This window comes from Aulonocara sp. 'chitande type north' Nkhata Bay, linkage group LG8, assembly GCF_057382095.1.
Source record: "Aulonocara sp. 'chitande type north' Nkhata Bay isolate Kocher_YH1m ecotype deep benthic linkage group LG8, A_spYH_male_GT1.1, whole genome shotgun sequence".
Classification (NCBI taxonomy): Eukaryota; Metazoa; Chordata; class Actinopteri; order Cichliformes; family Cichlidae; genus Aulonocara; species Aulonocara sp. 'chitande type north' Nkhata Bay.
In genome coordinates this window covers 24,569,515-24,581,088 of record NC_141351.1, presented here as the reverse complement: position 1 = coordinate 24,581,088, position 11,574 = coordinate 24,569,515, and the positions used below count along the sequence as shown (strand labels likewise).

Here is an 11,574-nt window from a genome sequence, read left to right as displayed (position 1 = left end):
ATCCGCACATTGCATCGTTATACGCTTTGAGAGTGAGCTGACCCAACTTAATTTAGCATTACATAAAGTTTTCCTTTAATACAGCTCCAGAATAAAGGCTTCATTCTTTATATTCATTACATGCTACTAACTTTGTTTGTATTGCTGACCGGAAAGGCAAGAGACCTGGCACAAAGTCTTCAACAACTAATAAGCAATTATTAAATATTAACTATAAATTTACCTTTCAGGTACTTGTGGTTGTGATGGCTAATATAACAGGTTACCCTCAGCAGTCTGGTTTACATAATAAGAGCGTGAGAAAGAAGCCAGACATTCAAGTTGAGCTAAAATGTGTCTATAATTTGTATATAAAATTCAATAGCTGTACAATTAGAGCAAGAATGTGCAGTGTTCACACCAAGAGAATTTATCACTTCATACTAACAGACTCAGACCATTTTTTCCCCCAATCTATTTTATTTGGCACTAAATCTCCAAATCTATCATTCTTTGCATTCAAGGAAAACAGAAGAAATAAAAGTGTGCAATATCTTTAAAATTAAGTGAGCATGTTCCCATGCTAACATTTCTTTATTATCTTTGATTTACTGGCTTTCCGCCTGATGCTTCATACTGTGTGTGTGAGGGATTGTCATGGCTTCCAATCACTCTGCATGTGATGAAAGTTTAAAATAAAGATTGTGAAAATGCTGGGAAATACCTCATCTGTATTAGGTCCTTCATTTATTCATTAACTTGTTCCCTAATTGCACGTGGCACAATTAAGTAATAGAAATTTAACAACTGTAATTATTTACAATATTTACATCGTACATTTAATAACAACGTATCCAATACTGTGGCAGCCAACTCTAGAAACATTTCTGCTCTCTATCTCCTTTTAAACTCCACAGCTGCCCTCCACACATCAGCGCTCTGTCCCAGCCTGATCTCCTCTGGTAAAGACTCGAGCTCCGGCAGGGGTGGAAGGTCTTTCACCTCCAGATGGATCTCTAAGGTGGACCTGATGCTGCACACAGCAGGGAGGGAGGACATGAAGAAAACAACTGTTAGCACTGCATCCATTGTTGTCATCCTTAAGCATTCCCATTCACTTCCCACCCAGCTGCTGCTGCTGCAATAGAAATGACCTGTGGCTGAGGGGACACAACTTAAGCTGCTTTCCTCTGACAGATGGCTGCCTGGAGGGGTCACGCTGTTGTCCCTGGAAGTCAAAAGGCTCCAAATCCCAGGGGGGGAGACCGCCACACTTTACTCTCATTAAAGCTGTCTACAATCAATGGATTCCTTTAGACTGGGGTGGTAATCTTACGCTAACAAAAGGCACACTTTTGAAAAAAAGAAAGTCCAAAAATAGCTGTTGGGTAATCTCAGCTGTAAAAACATCAATAATGCTGTTGTTTTTGTGTTGTTTTACCATTTGGTGTGTTACCTCATACAACAACTAATCTCACAAATGGTGCATTTGTGATGTGTACGCTCTTACTCCCAGTGTGGCTGGTAAGCCTGGTCAGGCACAGCGCTGCTCGTCTTCAGCAGAAGAATTTCATGCAGCTCCAAAGAGAAGGTGTCGACGTCTGTGACAGCGAGGAAGGCCTTCAGGTCTTTCTTCTGCTCTTCCGAAAGCTTCTCCTGGAACTCAGACGGCAGTTTCTGAAACGGATCCTGCAACACGATCATGAATTAGATGTAGCCGTCTGCTTGATTTCAGGTATCAAGAGAGTTTTTAAAGAGAAAATAATTCTCTGTTTTTATTGAGGTGAGATTCTGGGCGCCTGCCGTGTCAGACGGCACACCTTCCACAGATTACAGCCACGAAAAATTCACTCTCCATGGTGTGGTTTGGGTCAGTCCCTGGCAGCCAGCAGGGGTCACGAGTAACAGTACTGACTCGAAAACAAATTGTGTGGTCACCATGGGTGGAGTTTTGTGGCTCTTTAATGAGCGGTGGTGAAGCCGCACACTGCATAACGAGCACACCGAGAACATTCCTTGAATTTTAAGATTTTCTTCACACTTACTTGCTTCCTGTTGAGCATCAGCTCTGATTTCCAGCAAGTCAGAAGCTGCCAGGTGAATATGCTGTGCTCCAGTTTGCTTTGGCCAAGACCCTGAATAGAAACAGAAGTTTTAAAAGACCTTTGAAATGTTGTTTTCACCTCTCAGTCACAGCTCAAGTATACTTCAGATTTACAGAACAGATTTATGTCAAAATTCAAACAATAATTGAAGTTTTCAAAGACAGAAACATAAAAACATTCTTTGCATAGTGGACAAAGCTGCAGATCTGCAACATTATACCTTGGCTACGGTGCTTGAAATCTGCGGGCCCATCTGCAGTGAATCAGTGAGGTAGGACAAAAGCTGACCCTGGGGCTCTCCGCCTGTTTTCCCGAGGAATCGGAGGCCGATCTCCATCACAAACACAGCATCGCAAACATCCGTGTAAGAGCGCAGCACCGTTTTCAGGGCACTGCTCACCGAACCCTTCAGCGGTTCCTGCAAGACAGACGCTGTCAGTGGGCCCGAGGAGCAGAACGTCAGGGGAGGAATTTAACTTGAACAAAGTGGCCTCACAGGAACTAGTGAGAACATTCCTCAGCTGGCATTTGTCAGTTCCAGATAACAACAGCAGTGTGTAAAATGGTTTTACCTGAGGAATCTTTTTTTTGACTTCAGTTAGAACCATGGAGAAATCCTGCAGGTGTCGGTTCAGGTACCTCGAGGTGTCCTGATTTAGACCAAAGAGGACAAAAGGTCAGTAGAGAGTTTGGCTTTACCTGACATCCACGTGCATTTTAGATTATTACCGCTTTGATAAGTGGTTTTCCAGCCAGGAAGCGGCGTGCCAGTTGGGTCTGGATGATTGGCAGGTCATAGCTGCTGTCAGTCTCGCCCCCTTTCTTCAAGGTGTACTGGCAATGGGCTAAAACCAGGGGCAGCAGCTCTCTCTCTGGGTGGCACAGTGTCAGCTGGGTTTCTGATATCCTCTCCAAAGGAACGCTGTACTCACTGAGGAAAAAACAGGAGAAGATTTTAACAGTTAAAGAGGCCAGAGGGGGTCTAACAGGATGTTACATCAGTTACTGGTGACAAAATGTAGTTTTTTATCATTCTGAAGCATGAAGTACACAGCAACACATGCATCACTTTGCAAGTTATTTTCCTGCTAATGTCCAAAATCTAGCAGCAATTCACAAGAATTTTGTTCATTTATTTTTATTGATTGTATATAGTTGTCTGGAATCTTATTAGATTTCTAATTCATCTCAGTGCGATCCCTACAAAAGACTATTTGCCAATTATGCTTCACCTGTAATTTAACAGTTATTTAATTAAGGAAGCTGAGAAGAAAACGGCACTTTGATTTAGTCTTGTGGCCCACGAGCCTCTGCAGCTGATGTTGGACTGACCTGTCCTCGGTGCCGCTCATTCGCCTGGCCTTTCTCACCAGGCTGTTGTGAGTCTCCGACAGGAAGTCGACCAGAGTTTGGAGAACGGACCCCGGGCCGTGTCGGCTCGGAGTCAGAAACTCCCCAGAGCTCTCGGCTGTCACCTCCCTCTCACACAAGTTCACATCCACACCCAAGCCTGCTGCTGTATACACACAGAAGTCAGAAGAATGAAACAACACAGCGGCTCAGCTGAATAAAAACATCTTTCTTTCTTTAAGTCGAATTTATTTTTGACACGTAGCTCTGACATCTTCCCAAAACAACTGAATCTTTCTGCCAAGAAACACAGTGTTCCCTCATCATCTGTGCATTTTGTTGTTTCATTTGAAAGGAGTCACACATGTGCACATTAACCAGAATCATATGAAGACTGAAGACTTCACATTCTTCCCAATAAGCAGTGCCACCAGTACTCCCTGGAGCTGGATGTTCTTTGGCCCCACCAGCCTGCGTAAACTGTAAGTCTCCTAATACTGGACTGTTTGTCCTTCACAGCTGTCAGAATGAGCCCAGGTGATGATTTTGGAAAATCGATCACCCAGACAGAAATCTCCTTCTCGTTCATGAGTCACTTTAGTAACTGATGCCCCGAAAATATTAAGTAACTCTTGCAATACGAACTCAAACCATGTTGACATCAAATAACACAACTGTACCCGAGGTTTTCATTTTCCAAAATAAAAGTCAAAATGTAATGTTTCCACCGTTTAACTAAATATTATGAAACCAAACACTGAAGACTTCCCACTGTTTATATTAAACACTGTGCTGGAACTGAAAACTGCTCTGACACTCAATAAACACCCCAACAATCACTTCACTTCTTTTTAGTAATCATGTGACTGAGCTTTAAATATGTTTAAATATGTGCCAGTGTGTGATTATTTTTCTATTATGAAGCACATCTGGACCTAGTTACATCTTTATGTTTACTCTAAATGAGACTTTGCTTGATAAAGTGTTATTTTTTACATATAAAATTGGTGGATATGCATTCAGTTTATAATATAAAATAAAATAAACGACACTGATAATCATCAGATGGAGATTTGTTGCTTGGGTTTAAAGCAGACATGCAGATGCTTACAGTTGTTTGCCACCTCTGCTCTGAGGGAGTTCCACACTCTGATGAATCTGCCCACTCTCTCACTCAGCATCTTCTTCTGGTACCCTAGTGAGGATGACACAAGAATTCAGTTTGTGTCTGTGAGTGTGTTTGTGTCTGTGTTATGTTGCTGCTGGTGTTGATCAGTCACAGATGCAAGGCCGATGTACCTGCTGGTATCTGCTGTAACCTCTGCGCAATAGTCTGCGGTGTGGAGTGTGACGCCAGAGGAAACACCCTCAGCAGGTCAGACTGTAAAGCAGCTAGCTCAGGAAGGTGATGTAACTGCCGCACACAGTGAATCTGGGAAAAACACACAAAGCCAGCGTCAGCTTTTCTTCTGCAAGTTAATGGCTCCACCAACCTCACAGAATTTTATTATCCCCCGAGACAAGGAGGTTATACAGTCGATTCTGTTTGTTAGCCAGGTGATAAATAATAAATAAATGGATATGCACGAAGCTTCTCTGGATATGGGGCTTGACCCAATAGGACACATTTAGAGACATCCTCCTGATGTTCCCAAAAAACATTACAAAATCATCCGTATCCAGATATGCTTTTGGATTCAGAGACTTAATGGTGTGGGGGGATTTTCAGCCTTTGCAGAAGTATGCTGTTGCTGTCCTTACGTTTTGGCACATGCTTTCTTTTCCCCTTTTGTCCCGCTTAAGCTGCTTCATACAGTTCTTCCAATTAAAAAAAGAGTTTTGGGGTTGTTTTTTTTTTACTCCCCATTGTTGCTAACTGCTGCTCAAAGACAACTGTTGGGTTTCTCTCTGTAATGTTGTCAGGTCTTTACCTCAGATCTTTGCACAGAGATCAGTGCTATGATTCAACACCCTAACAGCAAACATGGGAAATACTGTGTAAAGCCTGTTAATGCAATGGGCATTAATATTCACTGCTTGCTTTCCTGTGTATGTTCTCAGTCATCCAGGCCATTGTGTTAAACATTTGATCTGAAGATAATTGGACTTTTTTCAGGTTTCAGCTCTCATCTGAAAGTCCTCTCCACTGTTTGCATAGTGTAAGCCTGAGTCTGAGGAAAGCCATAAATCGAAGAGACTGAAAGAGTACAAGGGCTTTACAGTTTAGAGTAACAGGAGGAAGAGGAGGCCTGACATTGTTTATTCAGTGTAGAACTAACCACTGAATATGCAACGCCCTCAAAGCGTAGTCACATTGTTTTGACTCTTAGCTTGATGCTGACATGCTGACTCAATAATATAGCAAACTACTGTTTTGCTATCTTATTAAAAGCGGTCTTGTTCCTCCGGTGCTGTTTGCTGTGGTCTTGTGCCCTCTCCCTCTGTGTTTGTGCACATCTTGTCTCTGTTTGTGTGTAGATCCCTGCAGGCATCACCCTCTCTGGTTCAACCTGCCTTGACATTCACTTCTCGCCAGATCATCAGCTAAACTACTGTGACAGACAAGCGTTCAGGATCACTTCTGATATTTTCTTCTTAGTTGAATTTTTCTGATATTGAGCACAATTTCTCTGACACTCCTCAGCAGATTTCAGTGAAATTTAAGGGAGAGTTGTGCCATCCTCACTGTACCTAATCTCTTAAGGTAAAATCTGTGAAATATGGTGCACATCGGCTTGATGATGGCTGATACCTTCTTAAGAAACAAGCTGAGGAGAGGTAAAGCACTCTGTCCCTGTTTTTCTTCCACCAACTGAGAAAAACGCTCCACTGTGATGATCTCGGGTAGAGTCCAGAAGGACGAGCGGTGTGTTGGGCAGTTAGAGGGGGAGGACAGCATTTTCCCAGGATCCCCAAAGAGGAGATTCAGCAAAGGGTTTCCAGCAAGTCCATCATCAGCTCCAATTCTGTTCTGAGCTTCAGTCAGATTTTTCTGCAAATCCTGAAAACAGGCAGAAGAAACAAAACTTTATCAATCTGAAGCACAAAAGGTCTTTTCATGTCTTTGAAAAACATTGTATTCCTTACCTGAAGCACTGGGCTGATGGCAGAATCACATATAAGCTTCTCCCACTGCTGCCGGCTCTGTCTGGAGGACAGATCGGGTCTTGCATTGCGGGAACCTTTGTTAACGTTCAGCACAGTTAAAACACGTTTATTCTACAGCGACATTACAAGCAGCATGTTAACAATCATGGTTGAGTCAGTATCACCTGCAGGGAATCGTGCCAGGATCAGGTGAACTGTAATCGCTGTGTTGTCCATGTTCTGATCCAGAGTCTGCCCCAAAACCTTCATGTCCTTTTCAAGATGTTGCCACAGGAATTTAAAGACATCATTCGGTGTGGGGTGGATCAATGTACCGACTTCCTACAAACACCCCCGCCAAAAAACAGGAGTATTAACACATGATGCAAGCCTTTAAAACCACAGATATGCAAAGCCACACTCAGGTAAATTCTCACTCTCTGATTTTTTATGGCACCCTGGAGCATGGAGAGGTGCGTGAGCAGCCGCAGGATGCAGGACTGAGCGTACGTCATCTGCCTTTCTGGGGCTTCAGAGCGCTGATGAGCTTCTCCTAAAATGTGTCCTGTTCGCGTCTGATCTCTGACATGTCACACAAACATGGAGGAAAGCAGATATTAGATATATAGAGAGATATTTGACAAATACTGTAATAAGTTTGCTAAACTGAAGAAAGAAATACCCCTGCACTGTGTGCTGTGTAAATCCAGACACTGGGACATGTCGTTCTCCACCGATTGGCATCCCACAGTGACATCTCGATGTAACCATTGGTCTTCCACACTATGGGACAGCACATGAATTTTGGTTAATTTTGTTTTTGCTTTGTTGAATCTGAAATATTTTACTTGTTAAATAATTTACTTTTAATTCAAGCATTAAGGAAAGAGTAATAGTTCATACCTCTCCCACAAAACACACATGCCCGTTGGCACACGCTAAAATGAGAAAAAAGAGAAAAAAAGACAGATTTGAAAGAGTCAGTAACAAAAGTAACAAACTTCAGAATGTGAATCACTCACTGTAGCTCTGTAGTTTTGTCTCCTTTCTCAACCACTGTCTGGCTTCATTTGTGTGATCATCTGGCATGGTCGGCAGGAAGGCGTCCTGCCGGGAAGAAGGAAACTGAGTTAATTTTATCCCCTTCCTCAGGATTTTATCATTTAGCTAAATTTATGAACACAAATGTATGACCTCACGGGACAATTTAAAAATCTGCAGTTACTTTTCCCTTAAAAAACAAAATTCTACATTCAACATAATGAAACTTAACTGAATCTTTTATTTCCTGGTTTTATAAAATTCAAATATCATTCTCAGGTTATCCAGAAGACATGAAACAACCATGTAAACTGACATTTATTCTGATTTTCCTTTGTATACACTATTCCAATGGTGGACGCTCACATTAAACATGGTTCAAGTTTCCACAATAAGGTCACTGTAAGTGCAGATAATCCCTGAGAGCTAAAGGCTCAGGATTCATGCTGCTCTGTTTTTCCTGCCTCTAGAGGAAGGCAGAGTGAATATTCTAGATAGAGTCAAGGCTTAGCATCAAATAAACAATGATTATTTTGAGCCTCGAGTCATGCAAAGCTACTCTAGCAGGGTGGGACAAAAAATAGTGTAAGTGACTGTAAGAAGTGTCTTACTGTGACGTTCTCAGGCTGGAAGGCTATCTGACGAAGAGGAACGAGCAGAGGACTTTCACTGAGGAGCACAGAGACCAGATGGACCAGCAGCTCCAGGAGGGTTTGCCTCTGAGCTGGCAGGTTCTGGCTTATATGGAGACGTGAATGTGGTCCGCCAATGTGACTGGAAAGAAGTGAAGTGCAGAAATTCCTGAATTCCCCTGATTTGATGTTTTTTCCAAGGAGCTCTTCCAGCCTTGCTGTGTCCTGTATATTCAGAGTGCAACACGTCAGAAAACTGTAGATGGACATTAAATATACAACGTTTTTTTTAGTCAGACACATAAATGATTAAGTCAGACATTTACCTGTTTGGAGGGATGTATTTTGACATCAGGTGACTTGTAGCGACAGGTGACCTGTCTGAACAAGGCCAGGGCCAGGAGGCTGATCTGAGAACCTTCAAGTTTCTGTAGAGAAAGACAAAACAAATATTACGTTAAACAAGTGAACAAGCTGAAGGTAGGAGCTTGTTTTAAATGTAGAATTTAAAAACACACGAAAAAACAGTCAATAAATCATCCTAAATCTCTTTTGTTAAATGTTAAGTGCTAAAAATTTGAGTTAATATGAAATGTTTATGTTCCTTCAATGATTAACTGATTATTTCGTTTCAGACACTCTTTTAAATGACCTCGCTGACCCCTGGTGGTCATAGGGAGACATGACACATCTACAGACAGCATTAAAGCTCTTTCCTCTTCTGAACTGTGCACACTGCCCCAAAAAAGAAGTCAACATAAGATCCTCATCCACCTCCTGGCATCTTGCTCACCTTTAGCTCTGTCACAAAGGTGTCAGAGGTGTTCTCCAGAAGAACTCGAGCTACAGCGTCTCTCATGGCTCGATAAGAAGCCCCGCAGCAAAGGAAACTGTCCACGCTAGTCGGAATCATTCTCTGCAAGGAAAAAAAGATTTCAATGTTTGATTTTGAAATACTGTAACCTAGCCTCTGATGGATGGATGGATGGATGGATGGATGGATGGATGGATGGAGCTCTGTCGTTTTAGATATTTTCTTACCTGAAGTCGAAGCACCTCTGCAGGGAAGATCCACCTTGAGGCCGGACTGTTCATCAGGGACAGGATGCGCTCGATGCCAGAGCGTCTGTGGAGGGCTCGCAGCAGGTAAACCTTGAGCCAATCATTACCGCTGTACTCACACACACCCCTCACCTGTCGCAGGTACTGATTAGCCTCCATTTCTCCACCTTTGAATGCAAGACGAAACACTCAATGCCTGCTTGGGATAACTGACTTACAGCTGATCTGAGCTCACAGCACCACAGTATTGGATTTAAGATTTCAGGCATGCACGCATGCATACATGTGACTCAAAGTGTAGCCCACCTTGAGCTGTGGCTCTCTCCAGCAGCTCTGCAGCGGTGCTCAAACAGATTCTGAGCCTGGCGGTGTTGAGCAGGAACTCTGCCGGGTCTTCCTGTCTGTCTGGAGTCTGTTTCCTGGCGATCCTGCTCAGGAAGCTGATATCGCTTTGTGTTTGCTGTTCTACGCTCTTCTCCACGTCTCTCGCTTTGAAGCACAACAGAGAATCCTGAGTGGCAAACAGACAGTTTAGGCTGAAAATTAGTGCAAAATGTGAATTTTGATTTCTGGGAAATGAAGGATTATGTACAAAAACTCAAAGTTGAATTCTCTCATCATGTGAAACAATTCACTTCTGTTAAATTACATGAACTTAATATACAAATATAAACAACCCAGGTGAAAATTGTAATGCAAAGAGCACTAAAGGGGAAGGAGAGTCTGTCTGTTTTCACCTGGAAGCAGTTGACGAACAGCAGGTAGAGTTCAGTGCGGTCTTCTGTATCTAGAAGATTTTCCTCCAGGTTCTTCAGGTAGGTGTGAATGTGAGACTTCACCTGGGCAAAGCTAACACATATACTCCAATGATCTCCACATACAGGATGTTCAATGAAATCCTTCTTTGAGCCTTGGTTTTTCTTTCACACTCTAGTTTTCATGCCATGTTTCTACAGCGTCAGTTCTAATTTACCCTGACCTCACCTGTACTGCAGCAGCAGCTTCAGCAGCACAGATCGGACCACCGGACTGTTATCCACACACTCCAGGAAGGGAGTGAGCTCTCTGGTCTTGTACACGTCTCCTGCAGCACACAGAGCCACAACAGAGAATGCCTCACTGCCACAGCATCATCGGTTATCTGATTAATATCACTGAGTAATTTGCTCACTGACCGGTAGCGAACACAAGTAAAGAGAAGAGCAGCTCCACAACCCCTTCTTCTGGGTTCTGACCCTCCGACAGGCAGAACCTGGACACCACCTCCAGGAAGAAGGCGTTACAGCAGCGTCTGATGGCCGCCTGCTGTTCTAGTGATTTCCTGAGCCACACAAATTCATACAGTTAGCCATTAATCAGAAGAAAGCTTTCAGACTTTAATAACACTGCAGGACAGCATCACTGAATTAAGACTGACTATGAGAGTGAACATGAAATTATGGCATCCAGGGTCAAACTACATAGCTCAAAGAACAGATGTTTAACCGAAGGATTATTTGTTTGTATACCTGGAGTATGTGGTTGTTGTTTAGTTTTCATCTTCGGACATTTGTGGCTGGATTCTGATTGGCTGTGGCCCAGGTGGGGCAAGCACAGCGGAGACAGGTGCTCCCAGTTAGAGAGTTATAAATGTAAAACCTCACTATGACCACCTTAAAATACCCCTCAGTGGTATTTTAAGGTGGACCATTAAACTATTATTGCACAGACTGATCAGTACATGACCCACTGTCGATTCTACATTATTTTTCCCCACTCACTTGATGGTGGGAGAAACAGTGGGGTTGAAGTTGGATGGCAGTTCCTTCTTGCATTTAGGGCACCGACTGTGGGCCTGAATGCAGCGCTGGAGACACGGCAGACAGATAACGTGCTGACACGGCAGGACGGACGGCTCTTTGAACTCAGAGAGGCAAACCGGGCAAGAAATGCCAAACCTGCACAGAAACATGATCAGGTAAGATATTTATTATTTAATTTAAGATTCACACCATCAATGCAACAGAAATACTGCTGTGAGATTAGGCCTAAAATCAAGTCTTGAACTGAAGTCTGGAGCCTGACCTCAGGTCCCTGCTGATGCACTCCTCGTGGAAGGAATTGAGAATGCGGATCAGCTGCTGCAGCGTGTCCACGCTTTTTACATCAGGAGACTCTTGCATCAGCTGTTAGAGGATCAGAAGTGGAAACATGTTTTTTTGAGTCATCAACAATTATTTCTTTGTTTCTTCCTATCCAGCACCCTCCTCTCTCACATCAACCCTCTGCATGTCCTCCTTCACCACATACATACATCTTCGTCTTCTTTGCTTCCCAGC

At 43.1% G+C, this 11,574-nt stretch overlaps 1 protein-coding gene across 1 annotated transcript in view; it reads right to left on the bottom strand.

The window, feature by feature from the left end:
* Positions 1-342: 342 nt before the first annotated feature.
* Positions 343-11,574, bottom strand: part of rnf213b (ring finger protein 213b) — a 34,313-nt gene continuing 23,081 nt past the window's right edge. The window contains exons 40-65 of the mRNA XM_086304545.1: positions 11,321-11,421; positions 11,017-11,193; positions 10,432-10,577; positions 10,241-10,340; positions 9,994-10,105; positions 9,563-9,767; positions 9,236-9,423; positions 8,988-9,110; positions 8,521-8,622; positions 8,174-8,419; positions 7,544-7,628; positions 7,425-7,459; positions 7,204-7,304; positions 6,959-7,103; positions 6,707-6,863; positions 6,522-6,616; positions 6,187-6,435; positions 4,734-4,866; positions 4,546-4,629; positions 3,417-3,600; positions 2,814-3,015; positions 2,657-2,734; positions 2,305-2,502; positions 2,025-2,114; positions 1,490-1,668; positions 343-1,012 (exon numbers count right to left, since the gene is read on the bottom strand). Of these exons, the coding sequence (XP_086160671.1) occupies positions 874-1,012; positions 1,490-1,668; positions 2,025-2,114; positions 2,305-2,502; positions 2,657-2,734; positions 2,814-3,015; positions 3,417-3,600; positions 4,546-4,629; positions 4,734-4,866; positions 6,187-6,435; positions 6,522-6,616; positions 6,707-6,863; positions 6,959-7,103; positions 7,204-7,304; positions 7,425-7,459; positions 7,544-7,628; positions 8,174-8,419; positions 8,521-8,622; positions 8,988-9,110; positions 9,236-9,423; positions 9,563-9,767; positions 9,994-10,105; positions 10,241-10,340; positions 10,432-10,577; positions 11,017-11,193; positions 11,321-11,421 (3,654 nt within the window). The 3' untranslated portion in view covers positions 343-873. The remainder of the gene's footprint in view (positions 1,013-1,489; positions 1,669-2,024; positions 2,115-2,304; positions 2,503-2,656; positions 2,735-2,813; positions 3,016-3,416; positions 3,601-4,545; positions 4,630-4,733; positions 4,867-6,186; positions 6,436-6,521; positions 6,617-6,706; positions 6,864-6,958; positions 7,104-7,203; positions 7,305-7,424; positions 7,460-7,543; positions 7,629-8,173; positions 8,420-8,520; positions 8,623-8,987; positions 9,111-9,235; positions 9,424-9,562; positions 9,768-9,993; positions 10,106-10,240; positions 10,341-10,431; positions 10,578-11,016; positions 11,194-11,320; positions 11,422-11,574) is intronic.